This window comes from Lissotriton vulgaris, chromosome 3_1 (assembly GCF_964263255.1).
Source record: "Lissotriton vulgaris chromosome 3_1, aLisVul1.2, whole genome shotgun sequence".
Taxonomy (NCBI): Eukaryota; Metazoa; Chordata; class Amphibia; order Caudata; family Salamandridae; genus Lissotriton; species Lissotriton vulgaris.
Genome location: NC_141689.1, coordinates 795,162,234 through 795,186,551, shown reverse-complemented (window position 1 = coordinate 795,186,551; position 24,318 = coordinate 795,162,234). Strand labels below are relative to the sequence as shown.

Sequence of the window (24,318 nt, the reverse complement as noted above, 5' to 3'; positions counted from 1 at the left end):
TGGCCTCAGAAGGGTCTGGTCCGGACAGTGCCTGGCCTCAGAATGACCTACCTCAGACAGTGCCTGGCCTCAGAAAGACCTGGCTCGGACAGTGCCTGGTCGCAGAAGGGCCTGGTCCGGACAGTGCCAGGCCTCAGAAGGGCCTGGTCCGGACAGTGCCTGGTCTCAAAAGGGTCGCCCGGACAGTGCCTATCCGTAGAAGGGCCTAGGTCGGACAGTGCCTGTCTGCAGAAGGGCCTAGCTCGAACAGTGCCTGGCCACAGAAGGACCTAGCTCAGACAGTGCCTGGTCGCAGAAGGGCCTGGTCTGGATAGTGCCTAGTCACAGAAGGGCCTGGTCCGGACAGTGCCTGGCCTTTGAAGGGTCTAGTCCGGACAGTGCCTGGCCACAGAAGGGCCTAGCTCAGACAGAGCCTGGCCTCAGAAGGCCCTAGCTCGAACAGTGCCTGGTCGCAGAAGGGCCTGCTCCAGACAGTGCCTGGTCGCAGAAGGGCCTGGTCCGAACAGTGCCTGGCCTCGAAAGGGTCTGGTCCGGACAGTGCCTGGCCGCAGAAGGGCCTAGGTCAGACAGTGCCTGACCGCAGAAGGGCCTGGTCTGGAGAGTGCCTGGCCTCAGAAAGGTCTGGTCCGGACAGTGCCTGGCCGCAGAAGGGCCTAGCTCAGACAGTGCCAGTCCGAACAGTGCCTGGCCATAGAAGGGCTGGTTCAGACAAAGACTGGCCACAGAAGGGCCTGGTTTGGACAGTGCCTGGCCCTCTGGTTCAGACAGTGCCTGGCCGCAGAAGGCCCTAGCTCGGACAGTGGCTGGTAGCAGAAGGGCCTGGTCCAGACAGTGCCTGGTCACAGAAGGGCCTAGTTCAAATAGTGCCTGGTCGCAGAAGGTCCTGGTCCAGACAGTGCCTGGTCACAGAAGGGTCTGGTCCAGACAGTGCCTGGTCACAGAAGGGCCTAGTCTGGACAGTGCCTGGCCGCAGAAGGGTCTGGTCCGGACAGTGCCTGGCCGCAGAAGGGCCTAGCTCAGACAGTGCCTTGTCCGAACAGTGCCTGGCCATAAAAGGCCTGGTTCGGAAAGTGCCTGGCCCTCTGGTTCGGACAGTGCCTGGCGACAGAAGGCCCTACCTCAAACAGTGCCTGGTCGCAGAAGGGCCTGGTCCAGACAGTGTCTGGTCGCAGAAGGGCCTAGCTCAGACAGTGCCTGGCTGCAGAAGGGCCTAACTCAGACAGTGCCTGGCCTCAGGAGGCCCTAGGTCAAACAGTGCCTGGTCGCAGAAGGGCCTGGTCCAGACAGTGCTTGGTCGCAGAAGGGCCTGGTCCGGACAGTGCCTGGTCTCAGAACGGTCTGGTCCAGACAGTGCCTGGCCGCAGAAGGGCCTAGCTCAGACAGTGCCTGGTCCAAACAGTGCCAGGCCATAGAAGGCCTGGTTCGGACAGTGCCTGGCCCTCTGGTTCGGACAGTGCCTGGCCGCAGAAGGGCCTAGCTCAGACAGTGCCTGGTCCGAACAGTGCCTGGCCATAGAAGGGCTGGTTCGGACAGTGACAGGCCACAGAAGAGCATAGTTTGGACAGTGCCTGGCCCTTTTGTTCGGACAGTGCCTGGTTGCAGAAGGGCTTGGTCCGGACAGTGCCTGGCTTAGAAGGGCTAATTCGGACAGTGACTGGCCACAGAAGGGCCTGGTTCGGACAGTGACTGGCCACAGAAGGGCCTAGTTCGGACAGTGCCTGGTCCTTTGGTTCGGACAATGCCTGGCTTAGAAGGACTGGTTCGGACAGTGACTGGCCGCAGAAGGGCCTGGTTCGGATAGTGCCTGGCCCTTTGGTTCGGACAGTGCCTGGCTGCAGAAGGGCTTGGCCCGAACAGTGCCTGGCTTAGAAGGGTTGGTTCGGACAGTGACTGGCCACAGAAGGGCCTGGTTCGGACAATGCCTGACCCTTTGGTTCGGCCAGTGCCTGGCTGCAGAAGGGCTTGGTCCGGACAGTGCCTGGCTTAGAAGGGCTGGTTCGGACAGTGACTGGCCACAGAAGGGCCTGGTTCGGACAATGCCTGACCCTTTGGTTCGACCAGTGCCTGGCTGCAGAAGGGCTTGGTCCGGACCGTGCCTGGCTTAGAAGGGCTGGTTCGGACAGTGACTGGCCACAGAAGGGCCTGGTTCGGACAATGCCTGACCCTTTGGTTCGGCCAGTGCCTGGCTGCAGAAAGGCTTGGTCCGGACAGTGCCTGGCTTAGAAGGGCTGGTTCGGACAGTGACTGGCCACAGAAGGGCCTTGTTCGGACAGTGCCTGGCCCTTTGGTTCGGACAGTGCCTGGCCCTTTGGTTCGGCCAGTACCTGGCCGCAGAAGGGCCTGGTCCAGACAGTGCCTGGCTTAGAAGGGCTGGTTCGGACAGTGACTGGCCACAGAAGGGCCTGGTTCGGACAGTGCCTGGCCCTCTGGTCCGGACAGTACCTGGCCGCAGAAGGGTGGTTCGGAGCAGAGACTGCCTGTTCCATGTATCTCAAGCCTGGGAGCTCTGCATGCCACGAGCTGAGCTGTGCCCTCCAGCTTACTGCCCTCTTTGCTTCCTCAACCTCAGGCAACATCTGTTTTCTCACGTTAACGCGCCAAATATTTTTATGTCGATGCCATTACTTCCTGCCCTACCCTGGCCGCAATTTGTACAAACGTAATGCGCTTAATTGTGGTAATTGCAGCTGATGAGGTGTGTCCAGGCTTTTGGGTGTGCAGATATCAGTGAAGGAGTTAAAGAGAAGTACGTTCAGTGTGGACGTAGGCCCGTGTGGGTGGGGCTCCGATGCAGAACAAAGTCCCGGGCCTTCCCCTCTATCAGGATGAGGCTGTATGAAACCTAGCGATGGCGTCAGTGGTGCGGCAGCCACAACTCTGGAGCTTTACTGACAACTGGACGGGAGGTACAGTCCCAGTGTAAAGCGAGCTTGTGTTTGTGTGTCTGCGTCTATGTGTGTTTGTGCGTGCACACAGACGCGCGCACCACACACACGCGGACACACACGCACATGCGGACACACACACACATAAACACAGACGCACGCACGTACCCATCTCTTTTCATCTCTGGGCTTCAAATTATGATTTTTGTGCCACGTAAAACATGCATGACGTAAATATGTGACATAATACATCTTGATTTACAGTTGATATGCAGGGAAATCAACGGTATGTAAATAAACACACAGAAAGGTCTCAGGGCAAATTGTACTCCTTTAGAAATCAGTAATAGGTTAGAAATACGTGGAAGGTTTCTGAGGTTTCAGCATTTACTTAAAAAAATGCAACTAGTGTGACACTTGAAGAAAATGAACTTTTCAAGAAATATAAAATCTTATAAACAAAGAAACATATGAATATACAAATAAATATTCCCAAGTCTAATAATAAAGAGAACAATAATTATTTTCTAGCGCTTGTCCTGAAGAGGAGTTTATCATGTAGTGGGCACGCGTCACCATCATGGAATTTGCTACTTCAGCAAGTGTACCTGAAAGGAGTTGAAAGGTTGTTTTTGTGTCTTTAAAGTTCGGTCCCTCTTTTCACAAAATTGCCTTTTGATATATCCAGCGATTTGACTGAAGACTGTTATTATTCTCCAAATAGGCAGTGATTGCTCAACGAATAGCCTTATATATAAGTTCAGCATGCCACACTGAACACACTTCATACAACACAGGCTCCAGCAGGGAGGGCAGTGAGTGGTGGTTCAGGGGTCCCATCCCTTAAGAATGGCAGTGGCAGCCACATAGGTCCAAAATGTAATAGGAGGGAGGCAATGACATATCTGGGATAACTTTAGCCTAAAGGACAGGAGGTCTAAAAGCTACATTAGCCCAAGAGAGTCCCTCGTGTCAGCTGGCTTTATACTGAGGTCTCACAGCATAATAAAAAAAAAATAGGCCACCAATTGGCTCTAGTGAGGCTGGTTGTTTTTAATGAATTAATGGCTTGCCTCTGAGTTATTGGGAACTTAATTTTACTTGTGTTTTCATGTTTTTACAAAGCAATATGAAAGAAGTTTAAAGATTAATTTTAGAAATTGAACATGTGTACGGGGCGGGTGTATATGCTTTAATAGAAAAAATATTTAATGGATATCATTACTGAAAAATCATGTCACTGGAACTCTTTAATGGAAATTTGCCAAATAAATGGCATTTACCATTTCATAGAAACCAACTCATAACATTTCTTTCTTTATCAATATTGGCTTTTGCATGTTTATGTAGGTGTAAATGCAATGGTTCCAAGTCTTATTTTCAGAAGCACTTTTTTTCGGAGGTATTTTTTTCAGAGCTTTACTTGAAGAGACATTATTTCGGAATTATATATTTTGCACTGTCCAACAATTACTTTGGTGCTTTTAATTTATTTGCTGGCCCCTCGCCACCCCTAAACACCACCTCCATCCCAGACCCCTAAAAATCACTCACCCCTGAACCCTAAATGCAGCTTCCATCCCTAAACTCCACCCACTCTGAAGCCTAAAAACCTCTCACCACAACTAAACTCCATCCATCCTTGACCCTACAACCCTCACCACCCCTAAACGCAATCCATCCCTGAAACCTAAAAATCTTTTCCCTCCCCTAAACTCTAGCCACCCCTGACCCCTAAAAAACCCTCACCACTCCTACTCTTCACCCATTCCTGGTCCCTACAAACCCTCATCATCCATAAACTCCAACCATCCCAGAATCCTGAAAACCCCTTTGAACGCCACTCATCCTTGACTTCTAAAACCCCCCTCATCACCTCTAAACATTATCCATCCTTAAACCCAAAAACCCTTCACTATCCCTAAACTCCACCCACATTTAGGGCATCATTACGATGTCGGGTGGACTCACGTTCGTCTGACAACGTTGGGGTCTCAGGACCGACCGACAGACCTCCGGTGACCGCACATGGTGTGGTCGCAAGCTCCAATTTCTCTATGGGAGCTTGTGCTACGGTCGGAAACCGCCGCAGCGGAGGCTCCCATGGAGAAATGAGAGCTCCTGTTAATCCCTGCACCAATTGACAGGCACCTCACAGTGCTTGCCATATGGTGCAAGGATTAAAAGGGGGCCACCTAGCACCCAACCTGAAGGCACTGAGTGATGGGTGCCCTACTAGGGGCCCCCAAAGTTGCTTTCCGACAGGCTTTTCACATCGGGAAGCCCGACATGAATAGCCTGTTGGAAACCAACATCATAATCTCAACAGCGGTAATGCCGCCCATAGGGGATTATGAAAGGTTTCGGACAGGTCGACTAGCTCCTTAAGCCAGTCTGAAAGACCGGCAGGTCTACACTCTGACTGCCTACATTATAAGTGGGTGGTCAGACGGTAGCCCTACCATGTTCGCCGGTAAGCCTCTGAAGAGCAGTCAGAGGTTTACCGACCAACACCATAATAGGCCCCTTAATGTCATTTTGGACTTTCCATTAAAATGACCTTTCCTTTAAGATGCTTCATTCAAATTTTTTATTTGTATTTCCATAAAATAGTTTGTCCTTAAAATCGGTTTTCCATAATTTGGTTTCCTCCACCGTGGTTTCTCAGCTTTCATTTTTCCATGAATTCACATACATCATTATGGGACACCTATTAGGGTTGTGCTTCCGAAAGATGCCCTAAGAATGCTTCTTCATGCTTTTCCCCTAGCATTAAGCTGTGCCTTTGGGGCTGATCCTATTTCTCTTTCTATGGAGGATTGTGTTACCTGTGTGGCCACAACCACATTGGCACTAAGATACACCCAAGCTTTTAGACAATGAGTATACCCGGGGACGAGACATTTGCAGGCGCCAGAAGCAGACAATGTGAGCTCTCTCAGAACAGCAAGCACCTCCTTTGAGTCTTCTGCAGATCACAAATGCGTAACGGTGCATCAATCGGTGAAATTCAATAGAGAGAATAAAAAAAGTAAGTATCAGAATTTGAGCATGAACCATGTAATCAAATTATAACTTATCATTCTTTTAATAAAATGCTGGAGGTTTGTGCTTGAACAGTTGTCTTTCGGCTTTACTTAGGATCCAGATAATGTTAGGAAACTGAACAGCTATGCATAGCCTGTTATGAGGATTTCTCGAGGTCACCTTGTTGGGAAGGAACCATGCAGTGAATGAACTATACAGCGAGGGGTTTCATGCAGTGTGGTGACTTGCACAGCCAGTGTTCCACCTTCTTGTTAACAGGAAACAATGACAGATGGTACCAGAGACCTTTTGAGACAAGGACAAAGTAGGATCTGGCCCAGGGCCCCAGCATTTCATGGGGCCCCCTGATAGAGCCAGCTCTGTTCTACAGAGAGTCTTGCCTGGATGACCTTAATATTTTTTAAACAGATTGTTTGAATACCGATTTCCTTTAATTTATTTTTAATGTGGGTGATGTGGGAATCTATTACTGACATTTTGCAGAGAAAATGGTGTGTTAATCTTTCTTGCAACTTCCATAAAATAAGTTCCTTTATGATCAAAACAGGACCTCACATATTAGAAATGAGGGGGTGTCACAGAGATCATTTTTAGTTTTGTTGGTGAGCTTCTGCTGTTTTACAATATTGAAAACACAAGTCACAATCCCTGAATAATAGATGCAAACACATTTATGATTTGGAGAAACGTGCCTGTGCACTGTCAGTGACTTGGCCAAAGATGTTATGCCAGAGTTGAAACTGGATCATAAATTCGAAGCTGGTCTGAAGAGGGACCCCCTATATATGTTTGGCCTAGGATCCTTAGGATGTCCCTGGATGGCAAGAGGCTTTTCTATCTAACTGATTACTCCTCGCTTTCTATTGCTCCTGAGGGCAATTTTATGTTGGTGGCAACAGGCAGCACTGCAAGTGCAATAAGTGATGAAACCCTTTCTCTGCAACAGAGAACAGCGTGAAAAAGGATAATTTTCTGGTTCTGCCAGTATCTTGATCCATCTCACAATGCTCATCCCTTTTTCGCTCATGGGCACCGTTTTCAGGATAGTCCTCCTACAGCTTCTCAGGATGGAAGGGCTTTTTTTTTTTTTGCAGAGTTTTACATAGCGCGAACTTGACCCGAACCGAATCAGGTATCAGAGCGCTTTACATAGCACCAGTTACATTACATGAGGAGACACATTCATTTTTGTTAGGCACGGGGAGATTAAGTGATTTGACCAAAATCACAGGATGTTTGGCGTCGTTACCGAGACCCGAACCCAGATCCCCAGGTCCGAGGTCGAGCGCAGCTGATGATTAAACCTCACAAGCAGGCCCTTTCTCTGCAGCTATTCGCAGCAACTAAAGGGATGGGTGGATATGACCAGGTTTAATTCTAAGAGGTCACAAACATGCTTCTAGGCCTAAACCACCTGCTGTACTCCCAAAACTCGTTGTAACTGCTGCACTAGTTGGACAGGGCAGCAGATACACTAAGGCCCTCATTACAAGTGGCCTAGTTAACTGAAATACCACACATATCGCAGTTAGAAGTTTGCCGGCTAACACTGCACACCTACAGCTTTCCCCAATATTTTCGGCAGGGTGATCATGCTGAAATTTATTGGGGGAAAAATGCCTCATAATTACCTGGACATCTGGAGTTTGGTGCACCTCATACCAAAATACACTTGTTAGTCCTCATTATTAGGATAAGCTCGTAATAGGGAGATATTTATCAGACTCGACAAATTCCGACCCAGCAGAGTTGGATTTTATTAGGTCCTTTAAATTTTGACCCACACACCTGACTATTCGGAATGAAGGCCTCCTGACTCTGTAAAGAATCTAGGTTAATATTGACTTAATGATGGACACCAGGATGAGCTCAATCTTCACTACATGATTCATCCAGGACCACCAGCTCAAGTGCACACTTCCAACTCTAGAAAATATGCACCACAACCTTCACTACACCAACGCACTCTACCTTGGCCTGGACACCAACTGAACGGCATCCATAGGATCCAGAACGCGCACGAAGGTCTTGCCAGTTTTATGCAGAGCTAGTAGTTCTACAGCAAGGCAAAGAAAAGAAAGGGGGAACAAGGTTGCCCCATGGAGCATCAAACATTTTACAATTTGCGCCTTTTTCTATTGCGTCAGAAATGCTTGGCCCAGCCCTAATCTTAAGAAATGGTTCCCTATTGTGCCTGCCCTAGAAAACCTGCATGGCTGCCAGTCCTTGCTATGATCAAATTTAAAATCGTTTGTAGCTAATATTGGTGCATATAAATGCTGAGTTGGCGTTGCTCCTTTGACCTCTGCGATAAGATTCTCCCTAATTCATCCCAAAAGAAAGCCTTTGCCCACTCATCAGCTCCTCCTATCGTTTACCACTCTGGACTTTTGAGGAGATGGGACCAGTTCTTCTAAGTGATGGCCCTACAACTGTGGAATCAGCTCCCACTACATATATGTTTCATTTTGGTCAAGGGTCTATAGAGAATTTGGTTTGTGGTGCCACTGTTACAAGTCAACTAAATAACGAGATACAATGGATTCTCCGTCCATGTTAAATGCTAGCTAACACCATGTCAGTAGCCACATTCTGGAATGAATCTTGGGGAAACAGGTGTATACTTAGGTGCACTTATTTAAGAAGCTCAGAGTGTAGTCTGATGCTAGGTGCAAAAGCTATGCTGTTGTGTAGTATGTTGTGCTCTAAATGGTAGTACACAACATGTGGTAGAGCACTCCCTACATGTGCAAACTCCCAATGGCCAAGACATACCCTGGCACACACTGTTAGAGCCAAGCACCCCATGGTACCTCCCCCAGACACACTGAGAGAAAGAGTCATCTATTCTACCATTCTTTCCAATGCCTATTAAGATTTACTCATCATTAACAGCAGAGCACCCTTGTTAAAGTGCAACCTTGGATACAGGATCTTGACACCCCTGGGCAAAAGTGATGCTGCTCATAGAAACCAAATGCTTTAATGTGCTTCGAGCTTTATTAAGGTCAGGATTATATACAGTTCAACTTGGAGTCATTTTTAGTTAATTACAATTAATAGGAAGTCAGGGTTACTAGAGGAAGCCTACAAAGCCATTTATTTATTTATTTATGCAATTTTATATAGCACTGACCTTACCCGAAGGTGTCAGAGCGCTTCACAGAAGGACTAATAATGATATACAGGAACAAAATACAAAAGCAGACAATAAGTTACATGGATCAAAAGTGACACTAGTGAGCAACCAAAATACATGAGGTAGCTATCGGTGCATTATAGGAGAAAAAAAAGTGATAAGGGTGCAGGTTACAAAAACGTATAAAATACAAGTAGAGGTATAATACTGCAATAGAAGGCAGACACTCCAGCACAATAACAAACGTTACGTATGCAAAGGTGGCACTTGTGCAAGTCTCTAAAACAAACAAAATGTGCGAGGTAGCAAACAGTGTGTTACAAACAAAAGTGACGTGTGCAAGTTCCAAAAGGGTACCATACACAGGTATTGGGAGATTACTAAACATTTAAACTACCAGAACACCCTGGGGAGGAAGTACCATAAGCCTGGCCAATAGACTATCCAGTAATGGGAGGTCTTCCTTCAGACGAAGGCAAGGGTGTGAGTTAAACTTGGAGGTGCCTTTGGAGGAGGAGAACTTTAAGGTCCCGTTTGAAGGCCTGAGAGGAGGAGGTAGTCCGGAGCTGAGGCGGGAGTGAGTTCCAGATTCTCACTGCGTTGCCTGAAAAGGATTGGGCCACCGATCTTTCCTTCTTGAAAGTGGGGGGTTCAAGCAGAAGATTTTCCGCATTCCGAGATGGTCTAGAGCCTCCAGAGAGTTTTAGTTTATTCGACAGGTAGCGAGGAGAGGAGGAGTGCAAGGCTTTGTGGGTGATACAGGCAGACTTGTAGATAGCTCTAGCCTCGATGGGAAGCCAACGAAGGGAGGATAGCAGCGGTGTGATGTGGTCGCTTCTTTTAACCCCATAGATGAAACGGGCTGCTGAGTGTAAGACCGATTTCAGGGGGGACAGGTGGGATTTGGGGAGGCCAGTAAGGAGAGAATTGCAGTAGTCCAGTCTGGAGAGGACCAGCGATTGCACCAGTGTTTTAAGGTCATGCTCAGGGAAAAAGCGACGGATTCCCCAAAGAAGTCGCAGTTGGTATCGTGCAGACTTTGCCATGGAATTGATGTGAGAGATTAGATTGAGATTGTTGTCGAGTAAGACACCAAGGGATTTTGCGCTTTCAACAATGATATGCTTATTGTTAAGTAGATTCGTCTGATCCATCCAAGATTGAACCGGGGGAGGAGAAAGTGAGGAGGAGAGGAGGAGGAATTCAGTTTTGGAGGGATTCAGAATCACTTGATGAGTTGACATCCAGTTTTGAATGGAGTCGAGAGTTGAGCTAAGGATAGCGAGATTGTGGGTGGAGGCAACCTTGAGGTAGATTTGAGTGTCATCTGCGTAGAGATGATAATGGATCCCAGATTTACTTAGGAGATTTCCCAGGGGTTCTAGGTAGAGGTTGAATAAAGTAGGTGCAAGAATAGAGCCTTGAGGAACACCTTGACCTACCGCCAGAGGAGATGAAAGGCTGTTCGCTATTTTGATGATTTGGGATCTATCTGAGAGGAAGGAAGCAAACCATTTAAGCACATTACCCTCCATGCCCATTCTCTGTTGCAGAGTATTGAGGAGAGTGTCGTGGTTGACAGTGTCAAAGGCTGCAGAGAGGTCAAAGAGAATAAGAAGACAGGACCCCCCCCCGAGTCGAGTATCCTCAGGGCGTCATCGATCACTTGCAATAGGGCTGTTTCAGTGCTGCAGTTTTGAATGAAGCCGGACTGACATTTGTCAAGAAGATCATTGTCCTTGATGTAACGAGAGAGTTGTTTCGCTACACATCTTTCTGTGATCTTCGCAAGAAAGGGAAGGTTAGTGATGGGGCGGTAGTTGTTGAGGTCATTCGCATCAGCAGAGGAATTTTAAGCAGAGGGGTGACCTGCCCTGTTTTGAAGGAGACAGGAAGGGAGCCTTGGCAGAGGGAGAGGTTGACCAGAGTGGTCCAATAGGACAGTGAATGGGAATAGAAGTCGATAGCAATGGCACTAGGGATGGGGTCAAAAGAATGGTTGGAGGGCTTTGTTTCGAGGATGCATTTGAGGAGGGCATCTTCAGAGATGAGGTCAAAGTTCTGCCAAATGGCTACGGATTTGCGCTCCTCAGGAGGGGTAGGGTGAGCGACCTGAGCCACAAGGGATTTCACTTTTTTGTCAAAGAATAGAGCAAAGTCCGTTGCTTTCTTTGCCATCACCCTTCAACACAATCAGCAAGTGCCATAGCTGGGTGCTTGATTTGTGCCAGTAGTGGCTGGTGGTGGGCATTGACACTACCATTTCTGCTTCAAGCTTGGATCCAGAGCAAGAGAGAGAAAGATAGAAAGGGGACAAAGCATAAAGGGAAAGATGGACAAAGAGAGACGAAAGAGATAAAGGCAACCTGCAAAGGTGAAATGAAGAGACAGGAAGTGTGGGATGATGGAAAAAAGGAGCATGAGGTAGGCTAACAACTGGGCAGCCTTGGTTTTCAGCACCCCAACATCAGGCAGCACCGGCAGCGGGCTCCTACCAGAAACTTTGGGCCCCTGGAATTATGTTTTGTTGTTTGACAAACTAAGCACTGAACACCACTGAGGAAGAGGACAAGAACTCTTGCAGAGCAGACACCTGAAGTGAGGCAGGTTAAAGCTTTGCCACAGACACATCCAGGAATTAAGAGGAGACTGATGTTATTTAGACCTATATTTACATGAGATGTACCGTTAAGAATCATGTAAATATAGGTCTAAATAACATCAGTCTCCTCTTAATTCCTGGATGTGTCTGTGGCAAAGCTTTAACCTGCCACACTTCAGGTGTCTGCTCTGCAAGAGTTCTTTTCCTCTGAGGGCCAGATGTATGACTGTTTTTAGCAGTCGCAAATGGAAAATCAGGCAGTTTGAGACTGCTAAAAAAGGTTGTAGCATGTACAAAACCCTATTTTGTGAGTCAGCAGCCTGTTACTGACTCACAAAACAGGGTATGCGATTAGAAAGGGGCGTGCCAAGGGTGTCCAAATAGCAAGTCGCAGGGGGATGTACAAATGTTTGGTGACTGAAGTTACAAACAATTTCAAATTGATGGTAATCCAGTTGCAAATGGGAAGGGGTCCCTCCCCTATGTGTTTGGCAGCGAAAATATTTTAGGAGCAGGCAGTGAGTCCCACAGAGCATTGCCTGATCTTAAAAAATGAAAAGAAAACTTTTCATTATTTTCTTATAAACGCATCCCATTTTCATTTAAGGAAAACCTGCTGCATTTAGAAAAACAAAGTTGCATTATTTAAAAAGCAAACACAAACATGGTGGTCTGCTGTCCCCAGCAGGCCAGCTTCCCTGTGATTGTAGCCCATTCCCAATGGGTCGCAAATTGCGGCCTGCCTCATGAATATTGATTAGGCAGGTCATTTCCAACCCCAGTGGGAATAGCTCAATGTGTCTGAGATGTATTAGTACATTCCGTTTTGCTAGCCGCAACTTGCGAGTCGCAAAATAATAACAATTTGTTCACCTGGCCCCGGTGATCGGACAATGTGGGAAACCCCAAGAAGTGCCACCAGTGTACTGCAGCTACATCTATGAGCACAACAGGAAATCAGAGGACTAAACCAGACCAGTCCCCGGTATGGCAGAGTGTGAACTCAACACTTGACACATTCTTCCTTCATGGAGTGGATTAGATCTAAAACCCAAGCTGGGAGGCAGGGGCTGCATGTCAGGGGTAGATTATATCCGCTTCGCGCCCACGACCATGTTTCATCTTCTGTGGCGCTTGATTATCATGCCTAGCAAAGAATGCGGTGGCTTATTCTCTTTAAGTCTCCAAGAGGGAGTGCAACATTTATTCAACATCTAGTCCTTCATTCCAAATGTAATTAACACTTGATCGAGTTCCCCCGGGACGTCAGGAGTGGTGTTGGCTGGGCTCCACTCCTGGCCAGTGCGGTTAGCTTTCTAGCTCCATGGCCCATTCACAAAGGGACGCAGAGCAGACATTTGCTCGGCAGGCAGTGTCTGGATTTCTGGTGGTCAGATTCCCAGACTGAGGCATTCAACACCAGCCACATCTGACCCTGCCAATCACTCTCGTTTTTATGGGCTACTGAACTGTAACTGTACACAATGATGTTTTATGAAGAAGTACATTCAAGTTTAACATGAATAGAACATTTTTTACAGAGATTGATACAGTGACACCTGCCTCTACAGTCAGATACAAGGAGCCCTTGAAAAATGAGCAACTTTTTTCAGCTTCATTACAAATGTACATGCCAGTCTTGTCCTGTCTTTTCATAAATTGGGATGGCTGTGTAGTGCAGTCTGGGTCTAGATCAGAGGTCTTTTCGTTTGTACCTGGCACTTTAGATTTTATGTGAAGTAATCATCAGAAAGCGTGCCCTGTGCTTGTGAACAGAAGCAGGAGAGGAAAAAAAATAGGTTCTTCCAGTTTTCCAAGCCTACAGGTTACACAATTTGTATAGTGCGCCTAAAAACAGATTATGTGACTTCAGAATCAAAAAAAGAAATAAAGCACATTTTCAGATCCACTTGGTGGCAGTCCCTAGGATCTTCAGTTTTGAAGGCACAGCGTAAAGCTTTGTGTCTGTATATTATTTCACTCCAAGTCTGAATGATGTACAATAATTCATTCTGTGAAAAACACACATGACAATACTTTAGCAATGCAAAACTAACCTAAACTCATACTGTGAGATCTGATTTAAAAGTACATTTGATGATGAGGTTAGAATTGTTGCTCAATTCATCACGTATTCCTCTAGCCGCGATATTCCGTGATGGTGCCTATTTATTTGATAATTCACCTTTCTGTGTACCTGGACGGGTTTCCAGGGAGGTGTCTCAGAGAGGGAACGACTCACAATGGCCCGTCACAGGGCTAATCAGCCCACGTGGCTGACACACATTGTTTTGTGAGAATCCACCCAATGCATTTGTCTCTACGTCCAGTAATAATAATAATATACTTTTATTTGATTTATAAAAATCATAAAAGGGTGGGTCTTACCACCATACAAACATAATGTACATCGTAAAATCGGCATAAAAAACAGCAATAAAATCACAGAAAAGGGGAAAGAAGCATTATCTTAACAAACTTAAGCAAGTATACAATCGCAGTGTAAAGTTTTAAGGAGATGGTCTCTACGTCCAGTAGAAGCTCACTTTGTTTTTGATGCACCAGGGCACGCAAAATACATTTTTAAAAGGATGTGAAGCCTTCCCCTCCCCTCCTGGGGGCCTCCCCCAGAGTGTAAATGAGAGAATGTGAGGTGTGTGTGTGCACTGCAGCCCCTTAGGGATGTGACAGAGTTGCACAGATGGAAAGGGGCATATAAGGCAGCATAGCTAACGTTCTTGTGACCCCTGGACAAGAAGCATTAGAGTTACTCTCATTTGCACCCCAATTCCTGGACTGAACGTGGCTACCAAAGCTGGGGATGCTAGCTTCCTGGGTTATCCCCAGGCCTAGTGGGCTACGCAGTCTGTTTTTGGTGCTTTCCTGACTCCTGCTGGAGTCTGAAGTTCTGGAAATCTGGAGTCCCAGTAGAAGTGTGGGATTGAGAATGGACACAGAAGTAGATCTAGTTAAGAGCCACGCTGCTCAAATCCCAAGCAAGCCATAGGGTAAGCAGCCAGAATTGTCCTCATTGTGGGAACCACTATCCATGCTGAATCTCTTTTGCCTGATCTGAAACCCACTGAAGCTTACGTGTGAGATTCCAGTTCCACTGCAGTGATCCATCTTGGCCAAGACTCTTCCCCACAAACTTCGAACACGTTTCCAGGTACAGACCGAGGACTAGCATCACTATAAATGGCTAACCTCCCAAAACATCTAGGGTGAAAGGTACTTTTTTAAACCTGGACCAACTAGAAACCGCAAACTAATCATTCTCGGAGATTTCTTTTATTTCCTGAGACATATATGTATTCTCATGGACTTCTATATTGGTAATGCTTACCAAATTAATTTTACAAAGTTTAAAAACATTTTGTCATTTTTCCATTCTAGTTTACAAGGGTGCAACATTTACTAGTTAGTTTAGTTTAACTATTTTTGTAAAGTTTGTATGACATTGCATTCTTAATTAGTTTAACTGTAGAGCATTTTGAATTGTTTATCCTTGCACACCAACTCCCCAAGAGTATGTCTTTATCTTGGCTCATGTTACTAAAGGGTGAGACAGGGCTACTTTCAGTAGACTTTGGTCCGCCTCTGTGGTAGTTCCCAGCAAAGGGTTTATGGGAAGTGAGCTAACACATACATATACATCCCCAGTCACTTTCACACATTAACTTCCCAGGGATTCATTACAGTGAAAATATCACTTGCATACAAGATACAGTGATGAGCTGATGTTCTAGGCTCTCTGCTTGTGCTCGGATTGCCTGTAACATCCGTATGAACAACTGAGCCTGCTCCAAACGACTACATGAGTTCACATGTATCCAGGAACAGAAATTCTAAGTCAGCATGTTGTGTGACATCATGCTTCACACATGATTACAAGTCCAAGCCACCTAGACCACACAGACGTTTCCGTGTATAATGTCACCCTGAGGAGCTACATGGAATACCAGGCATGAAGTTTGGTGGTAGTACTGAGGGAAAGCTGGGGATAGATATCAATATTGGCGTCTAGTTCATGTGCAAAATAGATATCATGAGTTTCAGTAAAGGGCTGCAAAAAATCCTTATAATCTGCCCTTTCCAAGACAGCAGTCTTTTCCATATAATGGTATCAGTTTCTCAAAACAAGATGAAGTAGAGTCTTTCCTGTGATGTCAGTTCCTGTTTGAATCATATTTATAGAGGCATTTGCAAGTGATAAATGCATTGAAACACATTTATTCACATATTTTCCAATGAGTTCCACACCCCTTTGCTGCTTTGCTGCTATCTTTGTCCCTCATTTTTATCAGCTGGAACTTCTATTAGATACAACTGGACATTTTTGCTAGGATCCATCCTCTTTGAATATTTCAGGTGCCTTGCTAACAACTTCAGTATTAATCTTCATCTCCACCCAGGAGCTACAAGATTGCCGAGGAGGATTTTTACTCTTTTTGTTTCCCCCCATCTGGGACCCTGTTAAGGAGGCATTTAGTACTTTTCACATGTAATGTTCAGTGCTGAGTGGTAACGCGTCTACTGGGAAGTCACCCTTTTTTTTCAAGAAAACAAAAAGTCACGGTTGGAAATGGCCCTTTTATCAGGGTTACCCCAAACATTTTGTCTTTTCCCGCTTCTTTTTCTGACCTCAGTTTAGTTGGTGTTAGGACTCTGGGCACTTTAGTACTGCTCATCATTGCTTAAGTGCATGTGCTCTCTCCCTAAACGTGTTTATGATTGGTGTATACCCGATTGGCATATTTGATTAATTAGTAAGTCTCTTGTAAAGTGGTATCCCATATACCCAGGACTTGGTACTTCAAATGCTACTCATGGGTCTGCAGTGCTGATTGCGCAACCCACAGGAGTAGCCTGTCAAACCTATCTCAGGCCTGTCATTACAGGTCCTGTGTGAATAGTTTACTGCCACCTCAACTTGGCCTTTAAAATTACTTGCCAAGTCCTAAACTCCCCTTTTACCACGTATAAGTCACCACTAATGTAAGCTCAAAGGGCAGGATGCTTTGTAAGTAAAATGTAGGACATATACCCATATGTTTTATATGTCCTGGTAGTGAAAACACCCAAATTCGTTTTGCACTTTGGTGAGGCCTGTTACTCTCATAGCTTTGGGGATTCCTTAAAATACTTTAAAGATGTAATTCCTGATCAGAGAGGAGTAGCTGAATTATGTTTCATATGTTTGGAATGGCAATGGTAAATCCTCTTTACTGGTAATGCTGGATTTCACATTACCATTATAGAAATGTCACTTGTAGAAAGTGGACATTTCTCTGCGCTTATTATTCTATGTGCCTCACAGCTTGTTTCTAATACACATCTGAGTTTGGGTGACAGTTACATTTTCTGCATTCCCTATAGACAGCCACAAACACAGGGCACTCAGCTGTATCTGCATACATCTGCATTCTGATGGGTCTTTCTGAGCAAGATAGAAGGGGAAGAGCTGACATTCATACTTCAATAGGGAGTGATCTGCCCTCACACAAAGCACTGACTAACCCCCAGGGTTAACCTGGCACACATGACTGGGCTGAAAGGGGACCTGTGCACATCAAAGGCTTTCCTTTGAAGTCACCTCTGCTTCAAGGGCATTTTATGGTATAAGTACTGGGGGTCTGGTCCCATCTAATCAGGCACTTCTGAGTCTGGAACTGAACCTCTGTCAGAAAGCCTGTTGTCCTGCTTAAAGGACTCATCTGGACTGCTTTTCTGCTTGTTGCACTGCTGCCTGCTGGGCTGCTGAAAGGACTAAACTAGACTGCTTTTCTGCGTGTTGCCCTGCTTGCTGCTGTTCCCTCGCATCTGTTCTAAGTAGACCTCTGGACCTGTAACCAGACATCGCTGGCTCTACACCTGCACATTGCCAGAACGAACTGCTGTGCTACCAGGAGGGACTGCCACTGAGCTAACTGCTCTCCTGTGTTGGCCTGCTGCTTGCTGAAGCTGCAAGAGAGGCTGCAACTTTGCTACCTGCCTTACTGTGGAGGCATTTTGCCTGCTGCTACTCTGCGGTGCTGACCCTACGTGTTCTCCAAGGGCTTGTTGGCTTGCCCCAGTTTAGGAATCTCAGGGCTATCAAAGATTTCAATTTGGCACCACTGCCAAGGGACTCTGCTTCTTGTAAGTCTGGCAGTAGTGCAGGTCAGCAAGGAGTGTGTCCGGTCGCTCCGTGTATCACCCCGGATCTAGCTGTGCCTGGTGAGCACCTCGTCTTGTATTAGCCCAAAGAGTGTAGTGCGCTGCCCAGCATTCAGCCCATAAGCATGTGTTGAAGAGCTCTCACTTTGACTGGAAACCGGAGGGTGTTTCTGTGCACCAGTCTTCGGTTGGCGCCAAAGGAAAACCCAGCTTCTGAGCCCAGCACAACCTAACATTGACATTTACCGTGGGTAGGGCCGTAGGAAACTCCTGACCCACTAAGGTAGCTCACTGGCTGGGACTCCTCGCTGAGGGAGTCAGGACACAAGTTACCTACAAGCCAACAATCACAGGAAACCAAAGAATAGAAAGAGCAAGCAATAAGTGATTACCAGTAAGATTCTCATACAGCTAAAGAAAACACAAAAAAGTGGTGAACAAAGTAGGGTGATGAGGCGAAAAACAAAGCGCTTTATTAGACTGTCGGATCAGCCCCTAATTTAAGGGGGCTAATAAAGCGCTTTGTTTTTCGCCTCATCACCCTATTTTATTCACCACTTTTTTGTGTTTTTGCACTGCACCGTATTCTCATACGATCTATCATTTATGGTCTAAAGTGAATATGGGTCTGATCCAATTCACCCTAATAACCCGGGTATGGTAATAAGTCTTGATGATCAGGAACCACTCCATTCCGACATATGGACGACCAAATGAGAAGATTGATCATTACGACAAATTGATGCGAATCCATTTAGCTGTATGAGGATCTTACTGGTAATCACTTATTGCTTGCTCTTTCTTTTCTTTGGTTTCCTGTGATTGTTGGCTTGTAGGTAGCTTGTGTCCTGACTCACTCAGCGAGGAGTCCCAGCCAGTGAGCTACCTTAGTGGCTCTTGAGACCCCCGGTTCTTTCTTGTTATTATAATTGAGTGATAGGGGATGTGAACCTGGGCAGGTCTTTAAATATCTCAATGACCCTTTCTCTCCCTGTGGTGTTTATGGCGTAGGAAACTCCGAACAACGTGAGTGGTGTCCTTAAGGAGATTTTGCTTTGTGTTCCGCCCCCATCTCATGCTGTAGTTTTTGGGTGGCCTGTGGTGTACAGGCTCTGTGGTTAGCCAGACACTGAGGAGGAACACGTAAGTGAGGGAGCAGGCTGCTCGACCTCATAGTGTATATTCTTCTGGCAAGGCCCGCACTACAGCTCAGGACTAACTGGTGGGTGACATGCCCCATTTGCTTCCCCAGCTCAAAGGGGCCAAAATCAACGTACTCCTTTCTCTTTGCATTTGCCGATCCTGGTCCTGAGGACCCCGAATGGAGTCGCCGGTTACTCGCAAGAGCTGCATTGCCAGAATTGGGCAGTATCTGAGTGCTCGTTTTCCTGAGGGAGGCATTACCATAACCCCTCTAAAGGTAGCACCTGCAGCTTTTGCAGCACTGTTTCTTAATTGATAAGTGTGATAGGAACCTGTAAAAGTGCATATCTCTTGATTGTATCACCTGATTTGTATCAGCATGACCAGTACTACTTATAACTGTGAATAATTACAAAGTTTACATGATAATCATGTTGTTTTGGTGCTAATGTGTTTTATAATACACAGTCTTTTTATACATACTGTGTGGAGTCTTTTTGTGGTGCATTCATTGTGTTACTGTGTGTGTGTTGCACAAATAGTTTGCACATTGCCTCTTTTGATAAGCCTGCCAGCTCTGCACCAATCTACCAGGGGGATGAGCATAGGTTATCTGAGTATGTATCTGACTTACCCTGACTAGAGTGGTGGGTTCTGGTGAAATCCCTTTTTTAACAGTCAATCAAAAGATCTGCTTCATGTACAGTTCTTGACCGTGCAAAGCGTTATGCTCCAGCTAAGGAACCCGTGGCATCCTTGAATTCATACTAATCTCTAGAACACTGAACAAGAGCTAAGTGTGATTATACAGTGATAAATATGTGTTGCTGCTCAAGCTACATCTTGATAATTCCTGCCATCCGTGCACAAGCAGATCGGTCCAATACTAGATGCCGCAGCACAGCTGCCGACAGCTAAACAGGAATAAAAGGGCTCATTCACAAGCATAAATGACGACTGTATTAAATCTGTGAAGAGACTATTTGTAGAGACATGTTGTGCATAACGGTCATTACAACAGCAGCTGAAGAACACATTTGTGTTGTCTTAAAAGAAATTAAGTCTGAAAGAGGAGTGAGCACAAAAATGTTGATTTACAAAGACAGGCATAAACTTCAGCTGGCGCAATGCATGCCCATACACAGTAACACTTTGTAACTATTTTATGTATTCAGAAATATGTCGAACATATGCACGCATAAGCTATGTACATGTAATGCACCTTTTTACATGTATGATTTTCACATACTTTGCTGATATTTCAATCTTAAGCCGCACTGTATACAGTACACATTATCTAGTTAATTAAAAAACATAGCTGCATTTTTTTCAATAACTATATTTTCTCACTGAACTACATTCTGCTGTCCAGAACTCTATCTTCTGCACCTGCTCTATGTACACTGCACACCATGGAACACTTTCTTACCTCATTCAAGTGTAAGCTGACTACTTCCACAACAAAATATCTCTTCGTACCATTGGCCTTACAGGGTAGAGCCGAGACACTTCAATCTGATCTCCCAAATTATCCTCATGATCTTCGTGATAAATTTGCTTCACGTTTTGCAGTCAGAATGAACACCATTGTAAACTGGATCTCAAAACCAACACTTTCTCTATGCCTTAAGTCACCTATGGCAAGCCCTCCCAGAAAAACGATTTCAAGTCAACACATTTCTGGGTGAGTCCACCCAAAACAACCTTTAAATTCTAAAGCAAGCATTTTCAATCCAGATACCGAAGGACCGAAAAGACATCACCGCAAGCAACCTCAGCTTAGCCGCACACAAAGCCATCACATTTCCAGACAAATCTATGTTTAATTGAGGTAGGATTCTTATTTTCTGTTGTCATATTCTGAAACTTGTATGTTCCCAACCGCTGCCTTAGGTCGGCCAACCAGTGTCGGATGGCCCTTCCACAATTCCAGCACGCTCGTCTAGGCGGTCAATCTATCTCTGTAAAAGCAGCGAGAGCTTGGAACCCACTTCCACTGCAACTTCGTGCCATCCAAGATATTTTGTCTTCAAAAAAGCACTAAAAACACATCTCTTTACCATAGCATTCTAATTTCCATTCCCACCCATTCTGCCTCTCTGCACAAGCTCGCGCCAGGATACTCTAGAGTAATTGAGCGCGCTTTTTATAACATAACATAACAAACTCAAGCCCCTTTGCTCTGTGGGCACACCAGAAATTTATTTTAAGATGATGACCCTTTCGGAGGTGGGATTATCCAGGTTGGTCTGACTGGGCTATTGAGAGATTCGTTTCAATGTGTGCTGTATATATAATCTCTAAATAAAAAAAAAGCAAAGGAAGGTTGTACTCACGGACACACATTTCCCGGCTTTCATAAAATCCGGCACAGCACTGAGATTTGCGTCTGTACATAGTTTTCTCTCCACGTCTGTATGCTGTACGATAACTTATTCTGTGAACATAAACATATGAAAACACTTTTGAAAACTTTGTAAATGCAGGCCTAAAGACCTATTAACTTTCTCATTTTTAATCCCCAACAGTGCCTGTCATGTACACGCTGCTAATGTATCGCAACTTTTCTCCAGAGTACACATGTAATAGTTATGGTGGAAACTGAAAGTGAAGATGTGTGCGTCTTAAACACGTCCAATTTCACAGCTAGTCTCATTTACTAATTCAAGATGTATCGTTTAGCCTGTTGGTCCGGTGATATTCCCTTAAACATTTGGCACTTTTCGAAGTGTTACCCATGGATAGAAATTCGAGTAAGCTAGCCCAAACGGTTTGATGCATTAATTTAAAAAATGTAAGTGAGACCAAAGTTTCAAATCGTGATTAGTCCTTTCAGCTAATTTGCTGTTATTAAAAACCGATTGCTTGCATTTAGACAACCCTTAGTTTAAAATGTGAGCTCCACAATTATCCTCCAAGCCTATAGTTCAAACTTCTATTAGGACTGAGAATATACCACAGACCCCAGATAATTTCACAAATAAATAGAAATAATACAGTACACATTTCCTAGTTTAGAAAAATTAGAGAATTTTTCATTTTTTCAATAACTATCTTTTTTAAATTAGACTTATTTTTGCTATCCGCAAATCTACTTCTTAAACCTGTTTTATATCTGTTATACACAAAGGTGAACATTCCTACACAATTCAAGTCTAAGGGCCTGATTACGATGGCGGACAGACTTTTGTCCGTCCACCATCGTCCCGGAGATGGGAACCACCCACCTATAAGGTGGTGGTCCCAAATATCAAATTACAATGCGGCCGACCACGGTGGCCGCAAAAGGCATTTTTTCCATTGCAGCGGGTGCTGCTTAGCGCAGCACCCACACCAATGGAATAAAAGGCAGGTTTCGCTTTTCCCTGCACTATGTGGCAGGCACCACGCGGTGCCTGCCACATGGTGCAGGGAAATGCAGGGGGCACCCAAAACTACGGTGCCTGGGGGAAATGGTGGCCCGCTAAGGGCCCCCAAAGTTCATCTGGCCAGCTTTTCCATGGTGGGTGAACCGCTATGGAAAGGATGGTGGGGATGGACCATCGGAATCCCTACAGCGGTGCCTGATAGGCACCGCCACCATTTCAGGGATAGGGAGGCCTTCTGCCACACCGATGTGCTCAAGGAGTTCGTCGGATGCCTGGCGGTCGGAGTTTCCGACCACCACATTACCGCCCGCCATAATAAAATGGCGGGCAGAAAACGACCTCATGATGGCGGTAAACCTCGGTGGCGGGTTTACTGCCATCGTAATCAGCCCCTAAGTTATCTGCTTCATCACAAAATATCTCTAAGAGCCAACAGCCATACATGGTTCTGCCTGACCTCAGAATCTGATCTCTCAAAATATCTTCCTAATCTTCCTGATAAACTTGCTTCACTTTATTCAGGTTTTAAAGTCTTTATTTCGATGATAAAATCATAAAAGACAAAAATTCACTTTATTCCTTGTCAAAATTAGCCCCACCAGTAGTTGGATGTCAAAGTCAACGCTTCCTCTCTAAGTCACCTATGCAATGCCTAGTTCCGGCATAAAATGAATTTATATTTGGGAAAGCACCACCAGGTAATTTCTCAAATAATGAAAAATGATTCCTTCGGCCCTATTCATTAAGAGTGGAAGCATTTTCTTTTGGTCCATTTCTTTCAGTGCTCTTTCACATGACTTTGCATCACTATGCCAGTAGATTCTTGCACTGCCTAGTGTTGAAAGTAGAACGGCAAACTCATGATGTTATACAAACCACAGATTGTGTCCTACTAAGCTGGAAACTGTATTTACACCTGATGGTAGATTTGTTGACAGCATTTCTAAAGAGCCCACTCCTCTATAGGTTCTCTTGGAGCAGGTCTTAACAACTGCAGAGCCAAAGAAACCGAACTTCAGCTTTTGCCTGCAGCCTAAAAAGTGAGGCAGGCTGCTTAACATCCAAAGGGACCTGCATGCGGTGTGTAGAATTATTTCAATTACAAAAAAACACAATCATTGTATAATGTCCTCACTAATGTCATTTGAGATATCATCAATGATGTCAATGTGTGATGTCATAAGCAGTGCATGACAAGGGACAAGGTATAGTTACATCAGTAAACTATAACTGGTAAATGTCAGTGTTTTTTTGTTTTAAAACAATAATGTTTATATTATTACAAGGCCTAACTAAAATGTAACTTTCACCTTGTTTCAGTGTATTTCCTGGGTTTTCTTAATGTAAAGTTAGTTATTATTACCATACCTAACTATGATGTCACTTTTTTCACTGAAAAAAACAGAGGTTAATTAACGTTATAGTTAGGTGTGAGAAAAAGATCTGTTTTTGTTAAAAAAAAAACTTGGAAAGTCAATGAAAAAAATGGTTAAAGTAATGCTATAGTTAGCTTAATATGTGACAACATTACCTTTTTGAACTAAAAAAAACACAGAAATTTACCATTTATAGTTAGCAGAGCTAACTATAACTTGCACCCCAGCCATGCACTGCTTATTACCTCACATATTACATCTCTCATGACAAGTTCTAGACATCATTTATGACATCAATGATGACATCTCAAATGGCCTGCCACTATGTAAACTATAAAACAAGCTAACATACTACTTGGATGATGTCAGCAGTGATGTCATCAACACTGTCATCAATAATGTCATTTGTGATGTCATCAGTGATGTCAAAGAACATGTCACAAGTGATGTAATATGAGAGATCATAAGCAGTGCATGGTGTTGGCGCAAGTCATAGTTAGTTCTGCTAACTATAACTGGTGAATTTTTGAGTTTTTTTTAGTTCATAACGTTAATGTTGTCACTGACATATTCACCTAACCATAATGTTACTTTAACC

General features: G+C 45.1%; 1 protein-coding gene across 1 annotated transcript in view; it reads right to left on the bottom strand.

Annotated features, from left to right (window-relative positions):
* The window catches only part of MEGF10 (multiple EGF like domains 10), a 302,219-nt gene that overhangs the window by 183,650 nt on the left and 94,251 nt on the right, over nucleotides 1-24,318 (bottom strand). Inside the window, exon 4 of the mRNA XM_086961113.1 lies at nucleotides 21,313-21,413. Coding sequence (XP_086817239.1) covers nucleotides 21,313-21,413 — 101 coding nt within the window. The remainder of the gene's footprint in view (nucleotides 1-21,312; nucleotides 21,414-24,318) is intronic.